The 15,814-nt window shown below is 42.2% G+C and overlaps 1 protein-coding gene across 1 annotated transcript in view; it reads right to left on the reverse strand.

Annotated features, from left to right (window-relative positions):
• EXOC6B (exocyst complex component 6B) overlaps positions 1 to 15,814 on the reverse strand; it is a 443,087-nt gene that overhangs the window by 166,772 nt on the left and 260,501 nt on the right. Inside the window, exons 16-17 of the mRNA XM_073611059.1 lie at positions 15,426 to 15,537; positions 3,195 to 3,329 (exon numbers count right to left, since the gene is read on the reverse strand). Coding sequence (XP_073467160.1) covers positions 3,195 to 3,329; positions 15,426 to 15,537 — 247 coding nt within the window. The remainder of the gene's footprint in view (positions 1 to 3,194; positions 3,330 to 15,425; positions 15,538 to 15,814) is intronic.

Raw genomic sequence — 15,814 nt, forward strand, 5'->3', positions numbered from 1 at the left:
AACGCTCTACTGACACTTCTGTCCTATGTGTGTGCAGAACATGCTATTCAGATAGTATGAGTCTTGAACAGTCAATGCAGTGGGACATTCAGGCTAGGGAAGAAAGGGCTAGATAATGTGGCATGTCTTCCAACCAGGAAGTGAGGTGGGCTCTATCTGACTTGCTGGCCGGGGGGGGGGGGGGGCTCTATCTGACTTGCTGGCCGGGGGGGGGGGGCTCTATCTGACTTGCTGGCCAGGGGGGGCTCTATCTGACTTGCTGGCCGGGGGGGGCTCTATCTGACTTGCTGGCCAGGGGGGGGCTCTATCTGACTTGCTGGCCAGGGGGGGGGGGGCTCTATCTGACTTGCTGGCCAGGGGGGGGCTCTATCTGACTTGCTGGCCAGGGGGGGGCTCTATCTGACTTGCTGGCCGGGGGGGGGCTCTATCTGACTTGCTGGCCGGGGGGGGGCTCTATCTGACTTGCTGGCCGGGGGGGGGGGGGGCTCTATCTGACTTGCTGGCCAGGGGGGGGGGCTCTATCTGACTTGCTGGCCAGGGGGGGGGGGCTCTATCTGACTTGCTGGCCAGGGGGGGGGGCTCTATCTGACTTGCTGGCCAGGGGGGGGGGGGCTCTATCTGACTTGCTGGCCAGGGGGGGGGGGGGGGCTCTATCCGACCCGCTGGCCAGGGGGCGGGCTCTATCCGACCCGCTGGCCAGGGGGCGGGCTCTATCCGACCCGCTGGCCAGGGGGCGGGCTCTATCCGACCCGCTGGCCAGGGGGCGGGCTCTATCCGACCCGCTGGCCAGGGGGCGGGCTCTATCCGACCCGCTGGCCAGGGGGCGGGCTCTATCCGACCTGCTGGCTAAAACGCCTGTAAACTGCCTCAGTGTGAAAGGGGTCTAAAAGGGGGGGGGGGGTGCTAGTTGGACAAGCAGATTTAAATACACTAACAAATTAAAGCCAAACACCAGCTCACACTTTATAAGCAGTTTTTTTCTCGTGGGATAAAGGTTTTCATTTATGTAAAACCTTTATGAATAGAATCTGAATAATTATGAATATGTGAATACCAGGTTCTCTACATTAATCTGGATATTATTACGTGTGAATTTTGTTATTTTAGATTTATATGTTATCCACTTCAGCTCCGGAAGATTTACCCCCCCCCCCCTTCCTGACCAGGCCATTTTTTTTCGATACGGCACTGCGTTACTTTAACTAACAATCGCGCTGTCATGCGATGCTGTAACCAAATAAAATTGACGTCCTTTTTTTCTCCACAAATGGAGCTTTCTTTTGGTGGCATTTGATCCCCTCTGCGGGTTTTTATTTTTTGTGCTATAAATGGAAAAAAAACGACAATTTTGAAGGAAAAAAAAAAAAAAAACACATCCAATAAAAAAAATGTAAAAAATCAAATTATTTATAAATTTAGGCCAATATGTATTCTGCTACATATTTTTGTTTAAAAAAATCCCAATAAGCGTATATTGATTGGTATAGCATCTACAAAATAGGGAATAAATTTATGCAATGGCGGCGATCAGCGACCTACAGTGGTATTTCAGCGGACATTCTGACACTTTTCGGGGACCAGTGACACCAATACAGTGATCAGTGCTAAAAAAAATATGCACCGTCACTTTACTAATGACACTGGCTGGCAAACGATTAACATCAGGAGCGATCAAAGGGTTAACTGTGGGCCTAACCAGTGCTTTTTCACTGTTTAGAAGGTGCTTGAACTATGAGGAAGGCATTGATCCATTTTCCTGCTTTGGAGGAACACAGGATCAATGCCTTACTGACTGACAGAACGGCAATCTACCTTGTTTACGTAGGCAGATTGCCATTCTGGCTCTGTAAGGAATGATCGGCGGGCGCCGGCGGACATAGAGTCCCCAGTACCCGCAGATCAGCTGCTGCTGTTGTCTAATCACAGCGGGAGTGGGTTGCCGGTGGCCCGCATGCACACCCCAGACCCGTAAGTGCAGGATCGGGTACTAGGTACCCGATCCTGCACAGGAGACCTGCCTTGCCGCCGTATAAATACAGTATAAGGTTGGCAAGAGGTTAACCACCTCCCGTCCACGCTTTAGCCCAATTTGCCGGGAGGGTGTCCATAGACGTTCTCCCGTGCTCCAGCGGCCAATGACAGCTGATCATATGATGTAAACAGAGCCGGTAATCGGCTTCTTTTTTTTTCCTCACGTTGTTAGCGTGAGAAAAAAAAAAAAAAAGCCGCTCAACGGCGGCTGTGAGAGGGAGATCAGTCCCGATCGTGAAGAGCCTCTGCAGAGGCTTCTGTGCCCACCAACGCCACCTACCAGTGCCCACCAGCATCACCTACCAGTGCCTACAGTACCACCCATCAGTGCCCACAGTGTCACCCATCAGTGTCCACCAGCGCCCACAGAACCACCCTTCAGTGCCCACAGTGTCACCCTTCAGCGCCCACAGTGTCACCCTTCAGTGCCCACAGTGTCACCTATAAATGTCACCAATAAGTGCCTCATCACCAGTGCTGCCTATCAATACCACCTACCAGTGCCCATCAGTGCCATCTACCAGTGCCCATCAGTGCCACCTACCAGAGCCCATGAGTGCCGCCTTATCTGTGCCTAACATTGCAGCCTATCAGCGAATATCAATGAAGGATAAAAATTACCCATTTGCAAAATTTTATAACAAACTATGAAACTTTTTTTTTTTTTTTAAATGTCTCTTTTTTTTTGTTTGTTTAGCAAAAAATAAAAACCCAAGTGGTGATTAAATATCACCAAAAGAAAGCTCTATTTGTGTGACAAAAATGATAAATATTTTATTTGGGTACAGTGTTGTATGACCGCACAATTGTCATTCAAAGTGCGTCAGCGCTAAAATCTAAAAATTGGTCTGGGCAGGAGGAGGGGTTTACGTGCCCAGTAAGCAAGTGGTTAAACATGTTTTGTTAATACACGTTTTCATAGATAGGTCACATGAAAGAAACCCAATGTAGCCATGACATATAAGAATTGGCAAGTTGCAAAACAAGAAAAGTTTAATTTTGGGTTTAATACTGCATTACCATTTCTAAAGATCCCCTATAACTCAGTAAATATTCACTTATTGAGTTCCGGTTCCACTATAATAAGCTATAGCTGAAATATAAAAATGGCTGGTTTAATGTCTAATGATTTGACCACGTCCTCTTCCAGGGTGGGCACTCACCTTGAAGGTGGTCAGACCGTACAGCTTCGTGGTGTGTACGGTGTCGGGCAGGACATTGGTAATATTTGTAATAAATTCTTCAAGAAACTTGCAAGAGATTTCCAAATGAGTAGTGTTGATGATAATCTGTACAAGCTGCAAAATAAATTAAAAAAATGCTTTAGCAAGTCATGTAATAATTAGATAATTAAAGCAGAACACAAATTTGCAGCTAGGTTTTTTTGTAAAAATGCTTGAATAAGAAGTTCCCTACACATTTAACTGACACTTATACGTGGAAGGATTCAAATACTGGCTCCCTGCGGACACTATTCCGCCTTGGCATGACGTTAGCTGCCAATGCCAGGGAGGGAATAAGAAACGGCATGCCCAGCTCTCAGTGATTCCAAAGTTATTCTGGGAGGCAAGACGTATGGCAGCAGCTTGCAATCAGAAGGTGTAGGCTCTGCAGGTATCATAAGCGTCCCTACTTGGTAAGTCATTAAAGGAGAAGTACAGCCAAAGCTGTTCGTTCTGCACTCCTGTGACCCTTTTTCAACAGACAGCGGGCTGAAGTCCGCTGTCGTCACAGAGCCGGCCCAGGCTCAGGCAACATTGCGACAATGGAGTCGGGATCCACCCACAAGCCTGAAACGGCACTCGGCTCAGCCACTCAGCAAGCCACTGAGAGCCTGAGCCGGCCTGCACTCCCGCGCCCTCCACAGCCCAGCGCTCCAGTGAGCACCAAAAGGGGGGGTAGAGCAGAGAGCTGGTGACTGACTGAGTTACCAGCTCTCTGCTCAGGGAGCTGCAAGTACTGAACGATCGGTGTTGTTCGATCGCTTGATTCTCAGTGTTTAAGCCGGCGGGGCGGACACCTAGGTAAGTATGAATCTTAAAAAAAAAAAAAACATACTGTACATTTAATTTGCTTCTCAGATAGAAACTGTCAATCAGAGCCTCATTCTAACACAGATCCTGACCAAAGTTAAGATCTGGAATCCATGATAAAATAGCCGGCCATAGCAGCAGGTAGGCCAAGAAAATGCATCCCCGGATTCCTACGTTGGATTGGTTATCAGATCGGGTGAAGCTGGGGGTGCCCGATTCAACAGCTTTTCAGCAAACCTGTTCCCATCAGTGAATTCATGTATTTATTTTTTACTGCTTAAACAATATTGAAAGCATCATTTTCAGCATTTATTTACCATCTCATTCATTTTTATTTTAAAGTTATCTTTTGAAGTAGATTTAAAAGGGCAGGACATTCTCGTACCTTAAAAGGGATAATAAAAAGCAGATTTTTATTTTTTGTTTAAAAATAACATACATGTTTTGTTATACTTACCTGTTCTGTGTAATGATTTTGCACAGAGCAGCATGGATCCTCCTCTTCATGGGTCCCTCGCTGGCGCTCCTGGCCCCTCCCTCCTGCCTAGTGCCCCCCAAAGCCAGAATGCATGTGCCTCCACTGTGGGGACACTTATAAGTCAGTGTTAGGTACCGCAGATACCAGGGTGCCGCGACGTGGCTCTGTGGCTTACGCAAGCATTTGCAAATGTGTGCAGACTAAACCCCTGTTTTTAACGCATACTGTTGGCCAAGTTTATATCAGTTGTCTGTGAGCTGATCGGTAAGTTAAGCTTGTTTTTTTTCCCTTGGATTTATCCTTGGCCCTGTTGATCTATGTAGCCTTCAAATGCTTCTTACTGCGATAGTCAGCTTTAGTTGGGGGCAAGTGGTGTCTTTTATATTACCGCTGCCCCCCAAGCCTTCCTATTTTGCTATGGGGGCACCCGAGCAGGCTCGCTCCTGAGCCACTGCTCTGTGTATCCATTCACACTTGGAGCGCGGTTCGACCTCACTCCAGTTCTTCAAAGCCAATGAGGAGGGAGAGGCTCTCGTGTACATCGTTGGATCGGGATCAGGCAAGTATTAGGGGGGCTGCTGCCCACAGAAGGTTTTTTTTTACCTTCATGCAAAGAATTAATGAAGGTAAAAAAACCTTGAGCCTTTACAACCTCTTTACTGGATTAAGGTAATAAATATCCCACTGTTTATATCATCCCTTCACCTCCATATATATTTACCTGACTGCTATCTCCACCCAGCTCTGTGCCCGAGTGCAGCAGCGCAGCTCTCTTCTAACATCACAGGACTCAGAACAGCGGGAGCCTTTTGCTTTTCATTTAAAACCTATAATATCTATAAGATATCGAAAGAATATCTATAATGGACACCCAGACAGCAGCACAGTGGCTTAGTGATCAGCACTTGCATTACCAGGCTCCTCTGTTCAAACCCCACTCAGAACACTCTCTGCATGGAGTTTGCATGTTCTCCATGCTTGTGTAGGTTTCCTCCAGGTACTCTGGTTTCCTTTTACACTCCAAACACAAGCTGATGGAGTAATTAGCTCTTTGTCCAAACTGGCCATAATATGTATGTATGCATGAAAAAGGGACTTTAGATTATAAGCTCCTAGGGACCTTGCTTTGTGCACAGGTGCGCAGTCATGTTGGAACAGGAAGGGGCCATCACCAAACTGTTCCCACCAAGTTGGGAGCATGAAATTGTCCAAAATGTCTTGGTATGGTGACGCCTTAACAGTTCCCTTCAATGGAACTAAGGGGCCAAGCCCAACCCCTGAAAAACAACCTCACATCATAATCCCCCCTCCACCAAATGATTTGGACCAGTACACAAAGAAAGGTCCATAAAGACATGAATGAGCGAGTTTGGAATGGAGGAACTTGACTGGCCTGCCCTCAACCCAATATAACACCTTTGGGATGAATTAGATGGCCTGGCTCACAGTCTCCTTTCTATAATTTAATAATTTTGGTAATATAGTATATTAGAGCACCATACCATTTAAGCTTGAAACTGCCGCTTGCCATAGCCGATCCTAGTATAGATGTAGGCATGTGAAAGCCTCAGTCAATGCTGCTCCTCGGGCTATGCACTATATCATTGGTCTGCATGAAGCAGCAGGGACATGCCCAGAGTATAGATTGTGCCACCAGTTGCATTTGTACTAAGAAAAAAACACACTTTTGAACCGGTCACAGAAAGCATCAGTGTAAGTATTCGGCGTAAACAGATAGTGATCCGGTAATACGTTCGTCAAGTCACGTCAAGTGGGCTACGAGTGGAATGTACAAACAGACGTCCTGACAAACAACTAGGACAAAACACACACATACAAGAAACCTGGACAAGCTTGGGCAGCAACCAAAGTATCTTCGCTCTCCCGACTGCTTGACAGTTCACACCCACAGGCTTGTCACCCTTCAGTGACGCTCACTGCGGAACATAACAGCCAATATCTCCCAGCAACTCGAGTCCGCGCTCAGTAGGCCAACATGGTACTGTGCAAGTCAGCAAATTATGAGACGCTTTATGGACACAAAGGGGATTTCTCCTATTCAAGTGTCTTATTTGCATGAAATATCTCTACATATATGACCACCTTCTACTATACAGCCATGTGAAATTGCTGTAGTGATGGGGATAACCATGTAAAGGAGCGACATGGCAGCATGCCAACATTTTTGACACTTACTCAGAAGCTTGCAACTCTAAAATGATCTAAAACCCCCTTTACAAATTGCAGTGGCTCGAAGTAAAGAAAATCCTGTAGCAGAAGAGGCAGGGGTCTCCCTCCCTAGTCCTCATCGACTTGGGGACCAGGTGCTTGCCGCTGGCTTTAACCCTTAAAGTGGAAAAAAATGTCTTAATAAAAAAAAGTAAAAAAATTAAAATGCAAGCAGATGGGCACTTTATTGCAGAGGAGACATGCAATGCCTCTTCTGCAGTAAATTAAAACAGGACCTTCCTGCACGCAGTCTTCATTAAAATATACTCGGAGCTGCACATGTGTAGCTTAGTTTACATTTCTTTCACAATACAGTATTGCCAGGATAACTGATCTCCTGCACATGCGCAGTTCATTTTGTAATCCCAAGCCAGCCAATTAAGACAACTTTCTATATTATGTTGCAATGTATATTATGTAGCAATAAACCTTAATAATGCTAAATAATATATATCTATATCTATAATATATATAGATCTATATATATATCTATATATCTATATATATATATCTATATATCTATATATCTATATATATATAGATATATAGATATATATCTATCTATATATATATATATCTATATATATCTATATATATATATATATATATATATCTATATATCTATATATCTATATCTATATCTATATCTATATCTATCTATCTATCTATCTATCTATCTATCTATCTATCTATATATATATATATATATATATCTATCTATCTATCTATATATATATATATATATATCTATATATAGATATATATAGATATATATATATATAGATATATATATATATAGATATATATATATATCTATATATATATACACACATACACACACATACAGTCAGGTCCATAAATATTGGGAAATCGACAATTCTAATCTTTTTGGCTCTATAAACCACCACAATGGATTTGAAATGAAACAAACAAGATGTGCTTTAACTGCAGAGTTTCAGCTTTAATTTGAGGGTATTTACATCCAAATCAGGTGAACGGTGTAGGAATTACAACAGTTTGTATATGTGCCTCCCACTTTTTAAGGCACCAAAAGTAATGGGACAGATTAACAATCATCCATCAAACTTTCACTTTTTAATACTTGGTTGCAAATCCTTTGCAGTCAATCACAGCCTGAAGTCTGGAACGCATAGACATCACCAGACGCTGGGTTTCATCCCTGGTGATGCTCTGCCAGGCCTCTACTGCAACTGTCTTCAGTTCCTGCTTGTTCTTGGGGCATTTTCCCTTCAGTTTTGTCTTCTGCAAGTGAAATGCATGCTCAATCGGATTCAGGTCAGGTGATTGACTTGGCCATTGCATAACATTCCACTTCTTTCCCTTAAAAAACTCTTTGGCTGCTTTTGCAGTATGCTTCGGGTCATTGTCATTTCCAAATACCAGTCAATATTGGCACAAAACCTTCAGGCTTCTGCTAGAAAGCTGAACATGAAGAGGAACTTCATCTTTCAGCATGACAATGACCCAAAGCATACATCCAAATCAACAAAGGAATGGCTTCACCAGAAGAAGATTAAAGGAATTGCCCAGCCAGAGCCCAGACCTGAATCTGATTGAAAATCTGTGGGGTGATCTGAAGAGGGCTGTGCACAGGAGATGCCCTCACAAGCTGACAGATTTTGAGTGTTTTTGCAGAGAAGAGCGGGCAAATATTGCCAAGTCAAGATGTGCCATGCTGATAGACTCATACCCAAAAAGACTGAGTGCTGTAATAAAATCAAAAGGTGCTTCAACAAAGTATTAGTAAGGGCGTGCACACTTATGCAGCCATATTATTTTATTTTTTAATTTTTACTTTACTCCACCTAAAAGATTTCAGCTTGTTGTTCAACTGAGTTATACAGTTTATAGGGTTCCTATCTATTTACTAATGCTAGCAGAGGATTAAAAACAGTGAACGTTGATTGAGAGGGGGTTAAAGTGGAGTTCCACCCACTTTTACAACTCTTTAGCATCCCTCACTAAACTGTCCACTGTAAACGAATTGGATATTTTTTTTCTCAGCACTTACTGTATATCTGCTGTATTCATTTTTCACTTCCTCCTCCCTGGCTGCGGCCCATCGCATCATTTCCTGTTTACAATGCATTCTGGGAAGGGGCGGCAACTTCCTCTGACACTGCCGTTGCTATGGAAACCTGACCTGAAACCTATTACACTGCTTGTGCTGCACTGAGCATGTGCGAGATCTGCAAGGATGAGATCCAGGAAGAAATACAGTCTGGCTTCAGATGCCCACACTTAAGATGGCCACAGCCTGCTGTAAGTTTATAAAATAACAAACTACTGCTATAAACTAACAAAACAGACCTTAGTTTACAGACTAACTTTACTAGAATACATTAAGCTTGTGTATTATAGGGGTATTTTTATTTAAAAAGTATAATTTCGGCCGGAACACCACTTTAAGTTCCACTTTGAGGAACTGCATATCAGTGTAGTCGGACAATAACCACATAAACAGCTGTATGTTTTCAAAGCTTTCCTGTTATTTGCAGAATTTAAAAGATCTTAATGTTTTGTAACGTGAATAATTAAATATAAAAGGGATCCCGGTGGCAAATAAACGCGCAGACTATAGAAAAGAAGGGGACTGCAAGGCATTGCTAGGATGAATAGGATGCGCTTGAATGGCAGACAGCAGAGCAGGGGATGTCTGTGATGTCCTTTTCTCCATCCCAGCAGCAATCAGGCGGCTATTGTTCCAGGACTCTTTCACGGCAAGGAGAGCATTACTAGCTATGTGCCGAGCCCGTCCCAAAGATAACGCAAGCCAAAGAAGAAGTGTGGCAAACAGATGGCAGAGGAGATGCCGAGCGCTCAAGTGGTGTGCGCAACTTTACGCCTGACCAAGATCGTTAGGTGGCCGTCTACATGCCGAATAAACACGCCGCGCGTCTACAAACACAGGCCTTACATGCCAGTACATAGGATAATTAGAGTTCAAGGTTTCTCTGAAAGCATGTGGGTGGAGGAAATGGGGCTTTCCTTGCACAATTCAAACATGAACTTTGTCTGTATCCTAAATACCTTGAAGGGAATGCAAAGGCTTTTCTATGTTTTTATTAGATGTACATGTCAAATGTGCATGGCATGATCGAATCAGTCAGTGTTAATGCTTGAAAACTCTTGTTTGTATGTATAGTTCAAATTACAATAGAGGTGAATGTATGTGGACCATCACACCTATACGAGTTTGTTAGATATCACATTCCAATACCATGGGCATACATATAGAGGGAAAGCCCCCTCGTCTCCCTATCCGACATTGAGGCTACAACAGCAAATTTTGGAGGGTGTCCATAAAATTTGTGCCCATTCAGCCAAAAGAGTATTTGTGCGGTCAGGAACTGAGGTTGGAGAAGACTTGGTTCACAGTCGGGGTTCTAATTAATTCTAATGGTGTTCAGTAGGGTTGAGGTCAGGGCTCTGTGCAAGACACTTCAGTTCCTCAACACCAAACTGGGGCTGTAGAAACCAACCAGCTTCTAGTTTGTTTTGTCAAAGCTTACTTGAACAAGCTTAAGTTAGAAGCCGATTGGCTACCATATACAGATGCACCAGATTCTGAGTGCTAAAGTTTTAGTAAATATCCCCCACAATGTCTTTATGGAGCTGGAGCACAGGCGCACAGTTATTCTGGAACAGAACAAGGACCTTACCCACACTGTTACCACAAGGTGGGAAGAGCACACCTAAAATGTCTTTGTATGTTGTAGGATTAACAGTACCCTTCACTGGAAACACCTGAACTCAATAACATGGGAGGGATGTCCCCACATGGTTAGCTATACAGTGTATGTGATAAAAATAACACAGTGGGTAAGTGGATAGCACTTCCACCTAGCAGCACTAGGGACGTCGGTTCGAGACACACTCCTAAACCTTGTGGACAGCCTTGCCAGAAGAGTTGACGCTGTTATAGCTGCAAAGGGTGGGCCAACTCCATATTGAACCCTATGGACTAAGACTGGGATGCCATTAAAGTTCATCCCAATACTTTTGACAATATAGTGTATATGTGAAGCTACACACACTATATATTATATATTTTATATATATATATATATATATATATATATATATATATATATATATATATATATATATATATATATATATATATATATATAGTGTGTGTAGCTTCACATATACAATATATATATATATATATATATACACAATATACACTATATATATATATACACAATATACACTATATATATATACACATATATACTATATATATATATATATATATATATATATATATATATATATATATATATATATATATATATATATATATTTTTTTTTTTTTTTTTTAAACATTATAATATATATAAACCTTTTAATCCTGCTCTCCTAAAACTCACAATTTACTAAACTGACTTTGGAGGCAGCAACCACACATGAATTAGAAAATATTAAAATATAATTTATTCGATACACATAAAATCATTCGATCATGAAATGACAGATGGTTAAAAAGTCACAGAAAAGACAAAAAACACGACAAGTTACACAGTTTGCATGACAAAAAGATTGTTATTACTCTCCGGTATATAGTGATCTCTTTCCATCATCTACTTCCGCATAGTACAAAAAATTGTGTAAAAAAAAAAAATTAATAAAAAGAAATAAAGTGAATCGGAAAATTTTCCGATTCACTTTATTTCTTTTTATTATTTTTTATTATTTTTTCTTTACACAATTTTTTGTACTATGCGGAAGTAGATGATGGAAAGAGGATACAGACATTCAAGTACATTCCCTTTTTTTAGACACTTTTTATTTTTTTTGTGTAGGAATTTTTTCAGGAATCCTTTCTTGCATTATTTTATTTGTGAATTTTTTCTTTGTTTCGGTAGTTTGGCAACCCGCCATATAGGACTCCTTGCGATCACCAGGCAAACTAAATGGGCAAATCCCTTTTCTTCTGTTATTTTTTTTTTTTTTCTGTTATTATCGTGTACTATTTATTAGTGCTCCCGATGGGCATCCACTGACCCCGCTGGCAGTGCTTCATCCGTTATACGGTGGAACATTTCACATGGTAGGTGTCATTTACAAACACTGCTGTTCATCTGTCCCTTATGGCTGTCAAATATGCATGCTTTGTATCGTTATGTTATGATATTTTTTTTTCTATTTTTTGTAGTAAGACAAAACTATGACTACATATAATTTTATTAAATTACCCCGACAAAGGTGCTTGAACCAGAAACACTCGGGTACCGGAGATCACTATACATCGGAGAGTAATAACAATCTTTTTGTCATGCAAACCATGTAACTTGTGTTTTTTGTTTTTTCTGTGTCTATTTTTTGTATACTTGTGTAGTATTTTTTCTATGTCTTTTTAACCAAATCGGTCACTTCATGATCGAATGATTTTATGTATATCAAATAAATTATATTTTCTAATTCATACATGTGTGGTTGCTGCCTACAAAGTCCCAACAAAGGGGGATTCTTTTTTCTTGATACACAATTAGGGATGTAGCAACAACACACTGGTCTGACATGGTGAAACCCTCTTTTTTGGTACTCCCACTTCTGGACCTTTCGGCTGCTTTTGATACAGTTGAGCATCCCCCTCCTCCTCAAAAAACGTTACTCCTTTGGCCTCTGTGACTACCCGCTTCTCTGGCTCTCATCCTACCTATCCCACCGCACCTTCAGTGTGGCTAACCATTCTACTTTCTCCTCTCCTCTTCCTTTCTCTGTCAGGGTCCCCCAAGGTTCTGTTCTTGGATCTCTCCTCTTCGCAATCTACACCTCCTCTCTGGGTCAGCCGATAGCCTCCCATGGCTTTCAATATCATTTCACTTTCAATAGATTTTTATTGAGAAAGATTGAAAAAAAGTGCAAAACATGGCATACGAGAACTTTTTGAAATTGTCAAGATAGTAGACAGCTAGAACGCAGCTGCCGAGAATGTAAAAACATCCAAAAATATACATTGCTTAATAATAAACAAAACTTGTAGCCTGTAAGAGTAGGTATCGATGAGCCAGGAAATATCTCTACAGGCTGTGAAACAAAAAGCAGGTCCAGATGTGAAGTCTGAATCAACAACAAAATTCGCAACAAGGAAATAAGAAAGAAGGAAAGAGAAAGGAAGGATGTCCACAGTAGGAGGACAGGAGAGAGAGGTAGGATAAGGGAAATGGGAGTGAGCGTCAGGTATGCCCAAAGCCATCAACCCAATTATGGACTACTATAATGAGTTATAGCTATCCTCGGACAATGACGATACTATAGCTCTCCTCAGACAATGACGGATGAGCATATTGTATCCACGGGGTCCATATGCAGGAGAATTTATTTTGCATGTCCAGTAGGATGCTGGTCAATTTCTCATTACCAAAGAACCCGTCGATCCGCTGATGAACTTCCTCAAAAGAAAGAAATTGTTTCTTCCAGGCTTTGGCAATGGTCTGTTTTGCTGCTAACAAAATGTAGGTCATCAGTTTGAATTGGGCTTTAGTAAAATCAGGGGTTTCAAGATGTAATAGTAAATGGCTTTCAATATAATTTCTATGTCAACGACACTTAAATGTATCTCTCTACCCCTCAACTCATCCCATCAGTCTCCTCACGCATCACTAATTTACTGACCAATATATCAGCCTGGATGTCACACCACTTCCTCAAACTCAACTTGTCCAAAACCAAGCTTATAACATTTCCTCCCCCACGTGCCTTTCCCTTGATTCCTCTGTCAAGATCAATGGCACAATCATCAACCAGCCCCCCCCCCCACATGCCAGGGTGCTAGGTGTCATCCTGAACTCTCCCTTTCAGGCCCACATCCAATCAATGTCTAAAGCTTGGTGCTTCAACCTCCACAACATCTTCACAATACGCCCCTTCCTAACCAATGACACCACAAAGCTCCTAATTTACTCCCTGGTTATCTCTCACTTCGACTACGGCAACTCCCTCCTCATTGCCTTACCCTCACATAGGTTTTCCCTTCTTCAGTCCACCATGAATGTTGCTGCCAGGCTCATCCACCTTATCAACCGCTCAGTGTCTGCTACCCCTCTCTGCCAATCCCTCCATTGGCTTCCGCTCACCCAACAAATTAAATTCAAAATACTAACAATAACTTACAAAGTCATTAACAACTCTGCCCCAGCTACATCACTAACCTAGTCTCAAAATATCAACCAAATTGTTCTTCCCAAGACCTCCTGCTTTCTAGGTCCCTTGTCATCTCTCCCATGCTCGATTCTAGGATTTCTCTAGAGCCTCTTCCATCCTATGGAATTCCCTACCCCAAGTTGTCCAACTATCTCCCATTCTATCCACTTTTAGGCAATGCCTGAAAACGTTTCTCTTCAGAGAAGCCTATCCTGCCTTTACCCAACAACTGCACTTTTCTTCATCAGCCCATCCCCCACAGTTATTACCTCTTCTATCACTTGACCCTCCCCTTTTAGATTGTAAGCTCCAATGAGCAGGGCCCTCTGATTGCTCCTGTATTGAATTGTATTGTAACTCTGTCTGCCTTCATGTTGTAAAGCGCTGTGCAAACTGTTGGTGCTTTATAAATCCCGTATAATAATAAAGCACTGTGTACATTGATGGTGCTATACAAGTACATGTAATAAATAAATAAGAGGGCAGCCATATTTGCTCATTACATACTCTAACTCTAGCAATTAACAAAATGCCTTGAGGGGTGGATGTCAGTCTGGAGGAATAGGCGTTCCTAGGCAGGGTATATTTGCATGCAGCCCGCCCTGGCAACGCCCACATATAATGCTGATCCTCTATGATTGAAAGAACTGAAATCGAATTAAAGGGGAACAACAGGGACAGTCAGGCTGGTTTTTAAAGTACTACATCAGGGATATGCAATTAGCGGACCTCCAGCTGTTACAAAACTACAAGTCCCATCATGCCTCTGACTCTGGGTGTCATGCTTGTGGCTGTCAGAGTCTTGCTATGGCTTATGGGAACTTGTAGTTCTGCAAGTTGGAGGTCCGCTAATTGCATATCCCTGTGCTACATGATACTGGACATCCTCCAGCCAGGTATGGGACGGGCTCTAGCTGACTTGTTGCAGCTTCTAATGCACATGGTAAAAAGCTCACAGTGTGCAGTGTAATCAGAGTTAGGTCGGCCACAGACGGTTCGAATCTACGCCGGTTCTGCCGGTTATGGTTATGGGCAGGCTGATTGTACTGAAGTTGATTTGATTGATCAATCAACTTGGGTACAACCAGCCTGTCGGATTCTTCATGCGATTATTGCCACTGGCAATACTCACCATGTTTTCTCCTGGCCGGGAAGGCTCCCCCACCGGGAGAACACAATAGTTCTGTAAGACAGTGACTGTGCTGATGGGGGAATTGATTGGAAAATCGCTCCATATATGGCTGGCTTAAGTAAGGAGAGGAGCTTGTACAAGTGTACAAGACTGAAGATAAGGCTGGAGTTCAGCTTTGACAAGTGTAATAAATAAGGAGAATAGGCATTTTTCCCCCCAATAAAGAGACACGTCTTGTATGTGTGTAGTGGGGCTCTCGGTAATGGGAGTGTCTCCTAGGTACAAGAGATTATTCCTCTATACTTGTCAATTGTATGCTGTCTTGTTACAAAGCGAGCTCCGTACCAACCTCTGTAAGGCCAACATTCTTTCTCTTAATGACATTCTGCAGGCAGTTGCTGAGTGTTCGGGTCAGTAGTAAATTTGTGGATTTTCTGATCATATCGTCCACTTCCGTAGAGCTAAAATATGACAAATATAAAAGAAATTTATAAAGCCAGGCTCCTCTAATCATATACATACAACATGTACAAACACAAAGTTTCAATTAGTTTGTAAAGGTGTACAAACCCAAAAAAAAAAAATGAAACAGGAAACAACTATTACTTTCTTCCTTTACATCAGGTTCAAGTGATCTGCAGGTAGAAGTAAACCTTTGCTGTGATCAGGTAATGTAAACTATAGCTGTCAATAGTTCGATTCTTTTTTTTTTTTTCTTTATTTTTTATTTCAGCAGGC

This window comes from Aquarana catesbeiana, linkage group LG01 (genome assembly GCF_042186555.1).
Source record: "Aquarana catesbeiana isolate 2022-GZ linkage group LG01, ASM4218655v1, whole genome shotgun sequence".
Taxonomy (NCBI): domain Eukaryota; kingdom Metazoa; phylum Chordata; class Amphibia; order Anura; family Ranidae; genus Aquarana; species Aquarana catesbeiana.